Raw genomic sequence first — 14,604 nt, 5'->3', positions numbered from 1 at the left:
ACTTTTTGTATCCAAATGAATAGCTCTCGGTTCTCGTATTTGCACAACAATAATGCAATATTATTTGTAATTTCGATGCAAAAATTAAGGCAATTCAAAGCCAATAGGGAATGAATCCCAAACTCCAGACATTTTCAGTTCTGCAAGTTTAGATACTACTAATACTCAGAAATCAAAGATATGAAAGAGAACAAAATCCCTCCCTGTCTGCTAGATCAGTCAGAAGATTGTGGGTATTTTTTAGAGAATAGTTGGTAATTAAGAGTAGGCCTAACACAAATAACAGCTGCATGAAAAGCAACCAGTATCGTCTTTAAAATTCTTTAGTAAAACATTTTATCCAAACATCTGTCACAATTTCAAAACATATTCAAGTGAAACCTTAGTATACTGTCAACACTTAGTAAATCTACACTGTGCATAATATCACATGTATGTGAAATCTTAGGGCACACTCACACTAGGCGAGTCCGCCTGTCTTGTAAAATAAGCACGCCTCATAATCATACCTTAAGCCATGCATGTGCTGCATTATGACCATATGAACAAGAGGTAACTGTGCTCAGGCCCGGTTAGTCCTGGAGCAGTGAGAGCGCAGGCCAGCGGGGGCAATCATGCTTAAACACTGACAAATTTGCTAGTGTGAGTGCGCCCTTAATGTTTGTTCGCTATAGAGGCTTGTACCATCATCCTGCTTGTGAGAATGACTCCTCTGCCGCCTCCTCAAGACTGCTGGAGGAGCTGCAATTGTTGTCATTTATAGCCGCAGCACTCATCTGTAAAACCAGACCCTCCTCTTCTGTATTTCTGTTTAATTCCTCATTTGTCTTCTTTGCATCCACACTTGTTCCTTCCACCTCAGCCTCTCTCTCCGGCCTTAGTTGATCTGGTCTTGGAGAAGATGCGGGTGTGTGGTAGACCTGCTCTGACAGCTCATCGAAGAACGGCGAGGTAAAAGGAGAGAGTGAGAAGAGGGCTTGAGGAGAAGGCGACGTGGAGGGAGAAGAGCTCGGTGACTCATATGGGGAGAGGGAAGAAAGAGCTTTGGGAGAAAGAGACGGGGATTGATAAGGAGAGAGAGAGGGAGAAGCACCGGGCGAGTCATGAGGAGAGAAGGACCGTGATACTTTGGGGAAAATAGAAGGTACCATGGGAGAAACAGATAGGGAGTGGTACGGAGAGAGTGACGGAGTAAGGGAGGACGTGATCTTTGGGGAGAGCGGCATGTAGTCTGAGTACTCTGAGAGATGCTCCATAACTGTTGGTACCTGAGCTGTAGCCTCCTCCTCTACCTGCATGTCAGGCTGGAAGAGAGGAGCGGGGGTGTCCTGAACTATGGGATCAATCTGAGGGGCTTGATTTGGGCCTTTACTAGGATGTGTTGCATGTTTTTTGGCTTTACATCTTCCTCTGGTTTTGGGCATTAGAGGAGGTGGAGGAGGAGGAGTAAGCGGGGGTGACAGCAGAGAGGTTGTCTCTGTTGAAAGCCGGACTTTATGGCTCCGTTTGAACATATGCCTTCTGCACAGAGCGTTCTGGGACTGCAGGAAAAGAGGGTTGATGAAACAGAGAGCGCCCAGGCCAGAGCCACAGTCCAGCTCTCTGGGGCTGCGTGTCGTGATTGGACAAAACTCCTGGAACAGAGTGGAACCAGGACCATCTGGTTTGGGGTCTGATTCTGTAGTTGTCTTCATCTGGGGGTCTGAGTCAGGCTGGGGAGCTGAGTCAGGTGTAACTGCCGGGCTTGACTGTGGGGCAGCAGTGAGAGGGGCGGAGGTTTTAGGGTCAGGCTTCTTCTCCGGGTCCTCCTGAGGCTTTGGAGGCCCCCGAGGCCCACGGACATTTAAGTGGGAATTCCAGAATTCTATTGAACAAAACAGATTTTCAGTAAATACCACAACCTTTTTTTTGTTGCTATAAGTTTGATCTCACCTTTATCATTTAAAACCACCTACTGAGGACTGTGCCTTATGCTTCTAACATAACACAAATATATATATATATATACCAACACAATTTACTATAGACAGTTTTTCATAAATAAAATAGGAAATTGGTCACCTTTTAAAATATACTGTATATATATGTATATATATATACATATATATATTTGTATTTCTTTGTAGGTATTTGAAAATAAAAGGTTGTTCCTTTTAGGTGACATGGCTAATTTTAGTATATCAAATTATTCAATAAAAACAAGTATCTCTGTACTGTTAATTACTTCTTTAAAAAAATACCACACTATGAATTCAAATTGTTCGGGTTTGTTTTCAAGTAGGGTGGGGTCTGTTTATCGTGTGTGCCCTTTGTGTAATTATATCCTTAAAGGCCTGTGTAATTGAGGTTAAAGTTACAAAATCTGCGTTGAGTAAACAAGAGTTGCATCTACTAACCGACTCCCATGTGTGAGATGGACTCGAGCTCTTTGTGGGATGATGCCTTTGCAATGGCTTCAGGAAGCTCCAGAGGGAAGGGCAGCACATCTCTGACAGACAGATATTACATCATATTAACGCAAACATTAACTGATAACGTCACACTGACAAATATCATTGCGGAAAACGCTGATGTAAACAAAGAACAAATTTGATAAAAAACGCATAACTGCAGAAAAAAATGAAGACTAATAAAAAAAAGAGGCTACTTACCTGCTGACACAGTAAAAGGAAATCAATCTTGGGAGATCTGGAAAGCTGATTGCTGAAGTCTCCAGACACAAAGCTGTGGTAGGGGGAGAATAAATCAAGTAAGCAAAAGAGAATAATTAGTATCAAATATGTGGTTGTACTGAATCAGGAGTCTTATTTTGTTGGCGTTCTGGTCTGTAGGTAAAATGTGGGAAGGTTACTTTCAAAATGTCATAGGTTCCACAAGTCTAGTTGCCCTAAATTTAACTTATTACAATTGATTACTTTTCTAACAAATACTTAAAACTTGACAACAACCTAAAGCATTGAAGTGTACTTACAAAAGAACCAGAAAGTAGTTAGCCCACTTCAGCAGAATGGTTGTTAACACTGTAAAGCCTACATGTGTATTGGTAAGCATTAAAAAAAAAACAACAACATGGTACCTTTTGTAAATCTGTTGAAATTAGCTTGGGTAACTATAGAGTCAAGTGCCTTATTTTATACAGCCCCAATGGTTTTGTACATGCCCACTCGCCCATGCAATCAGACAAGATCTTGACGTGTTTTGGGTCAAATAACTGTACTCGTACTTTTACTGGCGCGCTCCTCCCTGATGCCAATCTGCTGGACAAAGGAGGGTCTGCTATCATCCGCCAAACGGACACACAGCACGTTCCTTTGAGATGTTCGAGACTTGCGAACCAGGAAGGTCTGCAGAAAAACACAAATAGTCACAGATTGCGCATGAGAGTGTGCATGGGGGAAGAATGTAGCAAAGCTACTGCATGCACTTCAGTGTGTTTGCGTGTGTATTAGAGGCTATGTGTACATTGGGTGAAAATGCATGGGTTTCTTTTTTAAAATGCATGTGGCTCTGACCCCAGGAGGCTCCCTCTGCAGTATGTGCAGTGCTGTGGCAGGATTGATTGACAGCTGAAGCCAGACAGGAATAGTGAGTAGGAGACGGTCCAGCACACTGACACTCCTCAGAGATCCTCCTCCCCTTTGATGCCCCGAGAACTTCTGCTGTGAGGGCTTGGTGGGCTCTGGGAAATCATACAGAGGCTCTTCCTGCTGTGCCATCTATATATACAACAAAAAGCATAGATGGTTATGTATTATCCTGCAACTGAACATATCCTCCCAATTATTCTACAGGTGGTCATTATCTGTCCCTGTGGGGCTCATATTCAGGAACAGGAAGATGGGTGGGATGGCTGAACACCTGCGTAATAAAGCTGCCTGGATTGGGAAAGCAAGTCCAGACTTGGTGAAGTGCAGCAGCTCAGACGGAGCTTAAATGAAATAAGGGAAAAAACACAGTTTACAATTTAGGAAGCAAAATGGATACACAAACGCTACATAATCCAGTTGACCATGTTTATGATAGTTGGCTTTCGGCTATTCATCTAGAAATCAAAGCTACAGCCTAAATCTGTGCGCGCATTCCTGTAGAATTGTCCATTTCCTCCAACATGTTACTGAGACTCTTCCTGTTGTACAATTACACAACTTGTCACATCTAATCTCAGTGTGCATTAATTCCCACTACCAGTAACAGGAGCGTTGTTTACCTCTTGGCCCCGGTCCTTCTTTAAAGCTCCTCCGGTTCCCCTTTACATAACCATGCTCGATCTTCTTCCATCTATACTTCAAGGCGACGAAAGTTCAGTTCTCTTCTACGTTCACGAGTGCTCCAAGATCAGGAGGTGTTTGACTCCTCCTTCCCTCCCACCTGGAAACAAACGTGTGCTACACTCGCTTGACTGATTTCAGAAAATATAACAGAATAGCCTTATTTTTTGTTGTACATTTGATTCAGTTGCATGTTTAACTGCAATCAATCAATCAATCAATCAAACTTTATTTATACAGCACCTTTCAGACAAATTAAATTGCAGTTCAAAGTGCTTAACAAGAGTGCAGAAAAGTTATTGACGAAAAGTAGTTTATAAAATCATTGATAAAATCATTGAGAGACCAATGCACACCAATAAGAATAAAAAATAAAATATATGTATACAAATAAAATACGACACATAAAAGCAACAAGATATTAAAATAAATACATAAGAGGAAAATATTTAAAATTGTAGTAGGATAAAAGACAATACAGTAATGTTAAGATTTGAATTGATATAAAACACAACTCAAGTGTTTGCGGAACATGTTTTAAGTAATATTGTAATGTAAAGCATTACGACTAACTCACTAAAGTATATATTGGAGACATCTCAGGGGGGGAAATAACATATTGTGTGATTAAAGTGATTTATGAGCGTTGAATGCATAGACTGTAAATATTAAATTATAGGTTTAAAGCCATCACAACCACAGTTCAAACTTGCTGCGCCCCTCTCGCCCCTCTGTCTGTCTGCTCACTTCAACAGGAGCCGGATGTGACGTATCAAACACAGCTCCGGGACCGCGTTGGGTACGTATGTACAGCTAATAATCTGGCAATAATAATGCCCTCTCTACCTGTTATTCACAATACCTAAATACAACGCGATTGATTGTAGATATTATTCATTGTTTTATCATACAGCAGCGGTGGAGCTCTTGCGTCCAAAAGTCATTTCTAACCACTATGATGTAGCCACATCGTTAGCGTCGGAAGCTAGCTAGCTTTGCTAACGTTTGCTACATCGCCTTGAACATAATAGCCAGCAGCAGTTCCAGTAGTTTTGACCGACTGTATGTTTGTGCACCGAGTCTGCATCTAAATATAAAACAAATTGTCTCCTAGTTAGTTCTTACGCTTCACATTTCTGACATGTTTGTAGCTACTAAACTCTATCAGATAGCTAAAGCTAAACCAACTTCATTGGGTCGATTTTCGCCGCAGAAGTTCACGATTTTACAGGATTTGAATAGACTGATTGGAAAATGTCACCACACTTATACCCCTACATGCCAGGATAATTGTAGCTCGATAAATGAACTATGATTAAACTAAACAGCGTTTCTAAATAAATCAGCTCTGGTTAATAACATTGATTATGTTTAATGTTTTGCAGATGTCCGGATGAAATAGAGATGAGCTGTGAGAACGTCAAGTTGTTTGTGGGGAACCTTCCTTTAGATGCGACCCATGAAGAGCTCACCAAGCTCTTTGGCCCGTATGGAGAGATCAACACCTGCTCTCTGCTCAGGCAGTATGCCTTCGTCACGTTGAGGGGAGAGGGAGCAGCTGACAGGTATTCAACTCCTCTAAGACAGGGGTTCCCAAACTTCTCAGCTTGCGACCCCCATTATGACGGTGATAGATACTTGGGACTCCACATTTGATGCACTAGGTCAAAACACTGGCATTAAAACAGCAAACAATAGCCCAAACACCATCATATTATTTTTGTAATTTATTGTAAGAAACTACTTTTTTTTTTTACCTACTGTATTTTCAAATTAATGGGTGAAATATCCAATTTTAAACCATTTTTATATGTTTTTGAAAGGAATCTTGCGACCCCCCCAGTGGGCCGTGACCCCCACTTTGGGAACCACTGCTGCAAAGAGATACTTTGATATTATAGAAATAGTATTGTATAAAACGGGGATTCTGGAAGTTATTTAAACAGGGTGTATCTTATAACTGTATTTTTTCTTCATAAATTAAAAATAAAATCGACCATTTAAGATAGACATCAGTGTGCATGTCTGTGTTACATGGAATATTACGGACTACACTTTAGTCACTTCTTTATTTTTTAGTATCTATTTTTTTTTTGTACATTCTTAATTTTTCTTATTTTTTTTAATTTAAATTGTACTGTGTTCACGTTTTGTCTGCAATCTTTGCTCTTTGGTAAATGGTAAATGGACTTGAGCTTATATAGCGCTTTTCTTGTCTTCCAACTACTCAAAGCGCTTTTACACCACATGTCACACCCACCCATTCACACACTGATGGTAGTGATGATCGCTATGTAGTATCATCCATCAGAAGTAACTAATCCCATTCACCACCACCGCTGAAGCAGCGGGAGCAATTTGGGGTTAAGTGTTTTGCCCAAGGACACATCGGACATTTGGCCAGCTGGGGATCGAACCCTCGACCTGAGAGGTGACGACTCTACCAATTGAGCCACAGCCGCTGCTGTAACAATGTAAATTTCCCCATTGTGGGATAAATAAAGGATTATCTTATAGACATCGTGTTGATGAATAACACATGTAATTGCATAATATATGTTCAGAATTTAGAATATAAGAACTTGAAAGTAAAGCTTTGTCTAACAACATTACCTTGCCTATTGGGTTGTTGGTAGAAACATTTACAGCAGCTTTTAGTAGCATGCTTACAACAATTACACTGACTTTACAGTTTGGGTAGGAAAAAAAATCTGTTTATGTACTAATTGAAATTCTTAGCTTCTGAGATTTTAAATAGATTCATAACTTTTATTTGGCTAATCAGTCACTCCCTGTTAAATGCTCAGGCTAGCTCTTTAACTCTTTGTGCTTTGAGTTTTGTCTCTTCAGACATCAAAAGGTAAAGATAGGTTTAATCAAAAAGGTCAAAACAAACATTATTAAAGTTGTCTTAAGTTCTAAACCAGGGATATTCAGTTAAAAATTCAAGAGGGTCCTGTTCATGATCAGCGGGCCGACTCCCTAATATAATGGTAGGGGAAACACTGTCATTAAAACATCAAACGCCTCATTGTTTAGAATAGAAACGCTCATCAAAATAAAGCTGGGTCCTGATAGGACATCTTCGGACCATAAACTAACAGGCTTGTTGATTTTAATGTTTGAGTATCTTAAAACTGAGATTTTGCTCTTGTTCTAACAGGGCCATTCGGCATCTTGATGGCAAAGAGTACAGAGGCAGGCCCCTGGTGGTTGAGGAGTCACGTGCGCGCCCACCCAACTCTACAAAAGTGTTTGTGGGGAACCTCAGCGCCACATGTTCAGCAGATGACTTGCACGGGCTGTTCTCAACTTTTGGAAGAGTTTTAGACTGTGATAAAGTCAAAGGTGCTAAGGACCACCCCAACACACACACACACACACACACACACACACACACACATACACACACATACAAGCCCTATTCAGGCTGTCCATACAGTTTGTGATATTTATTCCCCTGTGACATCTCGCCTTAATGGGAGGAAGTAACAGGCATTACAGGGGCGACATGGGGTTGGTGGAGCCAGCAGGGGAGAACTGTGTGTGTGTGTGTGTCTGTCTGTTTGAGTGTGTGTGTATGTGGAGCTTCCACTGTTTCTCTACACATAATGTTTCCGCAAGACTGAAAGGCACTCTGAATTTACAGACTGGAGTATTGATATTATACCGTTGGATAATCACTTTGAATGTTGAAAGACTAAATGATGGTGGAGCTTTGTTATGGTACTGTTGCGCAATCACACATCAAAGTGCTACACACACAATTCTGGTAGTGTAACAGAAATAAAGGTGTATGTGGAGATTTCAATGGAAAGTTTGGGTCAGATTTTAGATTGGCTGTCCTTTTATTAGTTATTACTTGAAATAAGCTGGTTTGCATACGTTTAGTGAAGGGTTATAATTCTTTAAAAGGAGATACATTTACTCAGATGGCTCCTAAAGGAACAAACATTGAATGTTGGTTGTAAATGTTAAAAAGTGACAGGTAAAATAATTTTCCAATGTTCCTAATGCTGCTTTCCCTGATTCCTGTGTTCTTCTCAGCAAGATTATGCTCAAATGTTGGCTATGCGTTTGTGCATATGGAGAGGAAGGAGGAGGCCGTAGCAGCTATTGATGCGCTCAACGGGACCATGTACAAGGGCCGTCAGTTAGCAGTGGAGCTGTCCAAAGCCCAGCCTTTGATCAACCAGATTGTATCGGCAGGTAATGCAAATATTCCCTGCACTAGTATAACAGCAGGTGGTGACAAGGGATCCTATTAAGTGTCTTTATACATAATTAAACATTGAAAAACAACGCAAATCTACTTTCTGAGCATGTTCTCTTCTCCTGTCTCCCTTTAGGTGGCAGGGAGGGTCTTCTTCCACGACCACCTCCATCCCTAGAGCATCACCAGAGTCAAGCAGCTGTGCTTGCAGCAGCTGCAGCAGCCGCGGCTGGCCTACCTATTCAAGTGAGTGAATCCTTCAGCAGGACATTTTTCAAATACCTTTTTTAACCCAAAACCTGCATTTTTTTTCTTTCTGATCTCATATTTCTGAATTAGAACAATTTGAAATTGTTAACACAGCTTAATTTTTCAAATACGGAACACATCAGACATTTTTATTCTATACTGTTCATAACTGAACAATTTCTTTTGAGATATAAAATGTTTGAATTTATGAAGAAAAACACTTTTACCATGGTGACAGGTGAGATCTTAATCTGTCACAGCCAACAGTTACTTAGCAGTTGGCAAGTACTCATTTCATTCTGTTTCAGCCTGATCTTTAAAAAAATCTTAACAGACTATTAATGTTGTTAAGATAAAATATGGTTAAGTATATTTTTAATGCTGTTTTTTATTGTTCTTTGCAGGTTCAACAAAGTGTCCATAACTCATTCTACAACACCACATCGTTCGACCCCACCTATGCTGCACTAAAGGGAATTACAAGCTCTAAAGGTGCAGATGGTGTGATATATGGTGCTTTGGCCAGTCAGGTGTATGGATCTGTTGCTGACCAGGTGTACCATGATATAGCCAATCACAATCCTGGGTCCAGTACAGTTGCCGAAGAAGTAGAGCCACAGACGGGACCAGATCCAACAACCCTTTTTGAGGCAGCAAGAGCTAAGTTCTTTCAGGATGGACAAAAGGTCTTTGAATATTTATTTTACGCAAAACATTTAATGTTCTTCAAATGTTGTGTTGTCTTTTTGTATGTACTTACTGGCATATTTTCAACTGAAGGTTTTGGCCGAGCAGCAGGCTGGGAGGAAGGTAGCAACTTCAGAAAATGAGCGGGACCGTAGCCCAATCAGAGGAAATCGAGCCCCCCTCCTACCCGACCCGGTTCCAGGCTCCTTTGCTCAGATAAGACCCAAACGCCGCGCCCTGCTACCAACGCCACCTGGAGGGCCTGAAGAGACTGCGGCTGCAACCACCACACCTGAAGGGTCAGATCCCGTAGCTAGGTACACATTACACCTTTTGATAATTGAAGGAGACATGGAAAAAGAGCATGTTAATCCTGCTTTTACTGAAACATAATCAACAACAGCTGAACAATAAAACAACAGTCATCATTAAGTTACATAGCACTGACTCCATGATTCCACAGTACTTCAGACATTATTAAGTAGTCATCCATTACTGTATATCATGTGAGAAGTGATTATTAAATTAACTTTGTGTACCTCTTCTTTTCTTGTCATCTGTGAACTCAACTGCAGGTCTTATTCAGAGTACTACCAGCAGATGCATCAATATCAACAGTATCAACAGTACCAGCAACAGTACCAATACCTCCAATATGCCTACACCAATCCTCCGCCTCCTCCCCCACCTCCTCCTTCCCAACCAGCCTCCACACAGCCACAGGCCTCCACCACAACACCGGCACCCCCAGGGACGTACTCTGCGCCTCCTACCTATGCCGCACCGGGTGCCTACGCACCACCGGGAACATACAACACTTCAGGAGGGTACGACGCCTCATCCGGGAACTACACTGCTACACCTGGAAACTACGATGCCTCGTCTGGAAGCTATGGCGCATCTGGAGGCTACGGGCCAGCGGGAGCATATGATTCGTCGGGAGCTTACGCAGCAACAGGAAGCTACTCGGCACCTACACTGTATGAGCAGACACCCGCACACGGGCAACCCATGCCCCAGCGCCATGATTACCCTTACCACACGCCAGAACCCCCTTATCGATAGTCCCACCCCTAAACACTCCTTTCACTCTGCAGATGTGTGTATATGTGTGAGTGTGTGTGTGTGTGTGTGTGTGTGTGTGTGTGAGTGTGTGTGTGTGTGTGCACACGTGTATTTACAAAAGGGACAGTTTGAAGAGGAAAATCAGACAGCAAGGTTGTAATTAGAATGTGCTTTAAACCTGAAACATCTCTTTTCTCCGCCGTATCTAAATCTCTAACTAGCTCGCCTGTCAGTTGTTGGCTGTTGAGTGAAGTGGTGGAATAAAAGGTTCTTGAACGAGTAGGGATAAGTGGATGGCCCTTATTAGAAAGATTTAAAGTCTCTGCTGGATGTTTGAGAGACACAGCTGGTTCATTGTTGAATTTTAAAGAAGCTAAAATGTTTTTTTTCAGTATGAAGTTAAACCAATGAAATAGGGGAAGCTTTTATTTGTACTCATTAAAAGCCCTTTATATACATACAATATAGCTATTTCCCTCCAAAACGCTCATAAAATGCTACAATTCATATTAGTGAATCATATACTGCTCCTTCACACATTTCATGACTAAACAGTGCTCGGTTGTTAAATAACAGTAAAAACAGTTTGGTTTCTTTGAACAGATGAACTGGCACCACGTGGCTTATTTATAAATTGGATCAAACTGCCATCATAGTTGAAGTCGTTGTGCTATAATTCAGTTCTGCTTAGGCAGACGTCTCTGTGATACATTTGTTCCGATATACATCCAGATCCACACACTAGTGTTAGAACACCTTGTGGAGTATGTAACAGGCTTTAGTTTGGATTCAGCCAGTCTATCTGCCCTAACGTTTGACAGCCTGAATAATAATAATATATGTCAACCAGAAGGTGAAGCTAAACTGAAAGGATGTTGTGTTGAAGAAGTCGATGGCACAGGTTGTTGTTGTCTTTGCTGAAGAATTTTATTTAGTAAAGATTAAGAATGTTGGTTTATAATTCAGATTGTCTTTTGAATTTCTTTCACTGAGCTGACAGGCTTAGTGATTACCAACTGTTCACTCAAAGTGGTGGTGAGTTTTTGGTTAGGGAAAATGTTCTTATGTCTGGACTCCCCTTGCTGGAATTGAAGGTTATTTTCTAGCAGCCCGTTTGACTGAGGAGCATATTGTGAGTTTGTAGTTCATTTTGCCTTCTAGCATTAATAGTGTCTTGAGCTTGTGTTTGTAGTCCGCATACGCCCTCCTTTATAATTAAAAAAAAACATCGACTGAGCTTATTTGATTTTGAATGGTTAAAGGTTCCTAGTGAGGAAGGATCCAAGTTTAAATTTTTAGCATAGCTTCAACAACACCAGGGCAAAACTACAGCACATTTTGCTGAAAATTTCCCTGTCCTGTGTTTTCTTTCATGGCCCAGAATCTTAGGCCAGACCCTGTCAAGAAGAATAAAACACCAGTCGTATTCCCAGAAATAAAATTAAATCCTGTCATAGTTTTAGGTCAAAGTTCATTGTTTACCTCGTTAACTTTGGAGATGTTCCATTTTCTCTCTTTCTGTTTCAGCTTTAAGCTGAGTTGTACTCAGAGCATTTGGTTGAGAAATACCTATAACAAAATGTAGGGTTATCTCAGTTCAATCAAGGTTTTTGAGTCTTTTCCAGCCAGTGAAGTGTTGTTTTTGGGTTTGTAACAAATTTGAATTTACATAAGTCAGAGGCATGACAGCAAGCTTTGTTTTCTGAATGTAATATACTTTACTATCCAATTAATTTTGTGACATTTCCTATCATTAGCTTTTTCCAGTCCCATCACCTTCTGTCATTTAGCCTCCACTCCTATTGGTGAGGTTGAGGGAAAGTTGAGCTTGTTTTCATAGGAGGAAATATAAAACATGATACTTGTGTAAATACCTAAAACCTTAATTTAAAATGAAAAAAGCAATTCCAGCCAATAATTGGCTGAACAAGGGAAATATTGCCTTTCAATATTGAGATATGTAATTGTATTTCATCCCCAACAGCTTGAGATCATGAATAGACACGATAAAACCGGATAGTTTAGATGTTGTACTGGTCTGCTTAATTAAAAAAAAAGGGAGGCAATCTGTTCTTGTGACAGTGACTGAAAGGATAACCATCATTCTTTGAGCATTAATGGAGTGGGGGGTCTTTTTGTAGTAACGCTGTTTGCAATCTCCCGTGAAGATTGCATACAATTTTGAAGTACAGTTTTATGAAAACAGGGAAAACAATAACTTGTCATTTGAGCTGAGGGCAGGTCCAAGAGTTTTCACTCTAAATGCCATGCAGTGGTGTGTTGCTAATGTTTGTAGGGTCATTGACTGAGTGGATTTGAGTTGACAGTCTTGGTGCTGCAGGTGAAAAATACGGTTCTGATTTTCAAGGGCTGCAGATAATCCCAGTTAAAAGGGCCAACATCCTTCCGATCTCATCAGAAACACACACACGCCTTATTTTGGTGTTTTGGCTTTCTCTGCATTGATAATATAACACCTTAACAACTCCACACTTACATCTAGATGTATTATTACTGGGTTCATGGCAGAAAACATGTGAAACTAATACAATTGCGCATCTGATTCCACCTGCATTTGATGACTTATAGTACTTTTTCCTGTTTTGATTGTACCATACACTAGTCATTCATCTTATTTCTTATTTCCCACCTAAGTTGGTAGTGTTTTTTTAGGCTTAAGTGACACACAGCCTCTCTGAAATTACTACATTATTCCACCTTCTTCCATGTAAACTGTTAGTTGCATGCCTTGTTGTTGCTGCTGCTCCAGCCACCTTCTTCCTCTTGCTGATTATTGCAGCTAGAGTGGGAGGGAGCCAAACTGAGCCCTTGCCCTGGACGTACGCCACACGCAGCTCTAGCGTGGGATGGGGAAAACAGCAGCGTTAGGCCTGAAAATGCTGTGGACGATGGGGTGCCCCCCCTCTAAGGTAAATACTCAGACCACACACTCCTGCCCCTCCCCGAAACACGCGTACAAACAAACACACTCATACACTCACACAGATACACCTGTGTCGATACTTCCTGTTCCTTACCTGTCTCTGGGGATATATTTGCAAGGATTTCAGATTTTTGAAAAAGGATCCCTCCGTCATTTTTGAACAGAAGATGATCTTTTTCCTGCTTTCGGTTTTTCCTGGTCAAACCTTAAGTTTTTTTTCCCCCACAAGTTTCCACCCTCATACATTCCTGCTCACACACAAGATCTGAAGGAGACGTCTTTTAGTCTAAATCTAATCCCATTCTGAGGCAGTCGTGTTGTTAATAGTACATCCAAAATCCGACAGCCTGTCTTTCAAGAGAGCAAGGCAATCACAGCCAGAGCTGGACACGGGACGTTTAGCTAGAATGGGTTGTTTTAGTTTTTGTAAATGTGCCCCTGGGGCCACTTTGAGGTTAAGTGCCTTGCTTGAGAGCACATTGGTAGGCCCTTCATTTCAGAGTTGAATAACCTGGCTCAGGATCGGTTGCTGGTTCGACGCTCAACTCCCCCTCACCCCAACAACAATTTTTGATGCCACATTCAACTTGTATGAATGACCATGAACACAAATATTACATTTTGTTTTAAATGACATTTTGTCCTATGTTCAATTATCAATAAATGAATTTCAAATGAACGCGAGGTTCTCTGTGTGAATATTTGGAATGCAAGTTTCAATCTGAATAATAAATCAGCGTCTTATCCACAATTAAAGCGTCTGTTAAGTCAGCAAATAACTATAAGAGCTCAGCATTAGATGACGTTTTATTCCATTTTCTTCCAAAAACATCAACCTATGCTTTTCAAATAAAACCAAAAAAATTCATAACAATCCAAATCTGTTGATAATCACTTTGATTTACAAAAGAGAATGAGAAGAAATTGAAGGTATGGAACCCCACTCCCTGCTAACAAGACTGTTTGATGGACACTGCTTGGTTTCATGCCCTCAACAACAACAAACAGAATGGGTTTACTAAGTGCAGCAAACACGATACTGAGGGTGTACTGAGGTAATATGATGAGTAGGCCTAAGTATGGGAAAGGATGAAGGCTGGAGCCTGAAACTACATAGACATCATGCGCCTTTCACTAGCATAACAACATAGAAATGCGGTTTCTGCCCTGGTTATGTG

General features: G+C 41.0%; 2 protein-coding genes across 4 annotated transcripts; one reads left to right on the top strand and one right to left on the bottom strand.

Annotated features, from left to right (window-relative positions):
* Nucleotides 1-307: 307 nt before the first annotated feature.
* LOC132988081 (ras and Rab interactor 1-like) lies at nt 308-4,454 on the bottom strand. 2 transcript variants are annotated; one of them, XM_061055208.1, is made up of 7 exons: nt 4,208-4,454; nt 3,859-3,928; nt 3,513-3,716; nt 3,224-3,344; nt 2,652-2,724; nt 2,397-2,488; nt 308-1,864 (listed from the first exon to the last, which is right to left on the bottom strand). In XM_061055208.1, the coding sequence occupies exons 3-7, from the start codon at nt 3,714-3,716 to the stop codon at nt 687-689; spliced, it is 1,668 nt and encodes a 555-aa protein (XP_060911191.1). In that variant the 5' UTR covers nt 3,859-3,928; nt 4,208-4,454; the 3' UTR covers nt 308-686. The 2 variants fall into 2 exon arrangements, with proteins under 2 accessions (XP_060911191.1, XP_060911192.1); XM_061055209.1 differs by lacking the exon at nt 3,859-3,928.
* A 553-nt stretch (nt 4,455-5,007) lies between these two features.
* Nucleotides 5,008-14,105, top strand: rbm14a (RNA binding motif protein 14a). 2 transcript variants are annotated; one of them, XM_061055211.1, is made up of 8 exons: nt 5,008-5,067; nt 5,654-5,833; nt 7,432-7,616; nt 8,316-8,477; nt 8,618-8,727; nt 9,135-9,416; nt 9,511-9,716; nt 9,993-14,105. In XM_061055211.1, the coding sequence occupies exons 2-8, from the start codon at nt 5,673-5,675 to the stop codon at nt 10,480-10,482; spliced, it is 1,596 nt and encodes a 531-aa protein (XP_060911194.1). In that variant the 5' UTR covers nt 5,008-5,067; nt 5,654-5,672; the 3' UTR covers nt 10,483-14,105. The 2 variants fall into 2 exon arrangements, with proteins under 2 accessions (XP_060911194.1, XP_060911193.1); XM_061055210.1 differs by having other exon boundaries at nt 9,511-9,734.
* The last annotated feature ends 499 nt before the right edge of the window (nt 14,106-14,604 follow it).

The sequence above is a fragment of the Labrus mixtus genome, chromosome 14 (genome assembly GCF_963584025.1).
Source record: "Labrus mixtus chromosome 14, fLabMix1.1, whole genome shotgun sequence".
In the NCBI taxonomy this organism is placed as follows: Eukaryota; Metazoa; Chordata; class Actinopteri; order Labriformes; family Labridae; genus Labrus; species Labrus mixtus.
The sequence above is the reverse complement of the archived record's forward strand: the minus strand, read 5'-3'. Positions and strand labels throughout refer to the sequence as shown.

Bases quoted from the DNA above. Each gene is read 5' to 3' on its own strand.
- rbm14a (XM_061055210.1), top strand. From the start codon at position 5,673: ATGAGCTGTGAGAACGTCAAGTTGTTTGTGGGGAACCTTCCTTTAGAT. The intron at 5,834-7,431 runs GTATTCAACTCC...TTGTTCTAACAG, and splicing joins GGAGAGGGAGCAGCTGACAG to GGCCATTCGGCATCTTGATG. The intron at 8,478-8,617 runs GTAATGCAAATA...GTCTCCCTTTAG, and splicing joins CAACCAGATTGTATCGGCAG to GTGGCAGGGAGGGTCTTCTT.
- LOC132988081 (XM_061055208.1), bottom strand. From the start codon at position 3,716: ATGGCACAGCAGGAAGAGCCTCTGTATGATTTCCCAGAGCCCACCAAG. The intron at 3,345-3,512 runs GTCAGAGCCACA...GTTTTTCTGCAG, and splicing joins TGCAGAGGGAGCCTCCTGGG to ACCTTCCTGGTTCGCAAGTC. The intron at 2,489-2,651 runs GTAAGTAGCCTC...TCTGTCTGTCAG, and splicing joins TCCTTTTACTGTGTCAGCAG to AGATGTGCTGCCCTTCCCTC.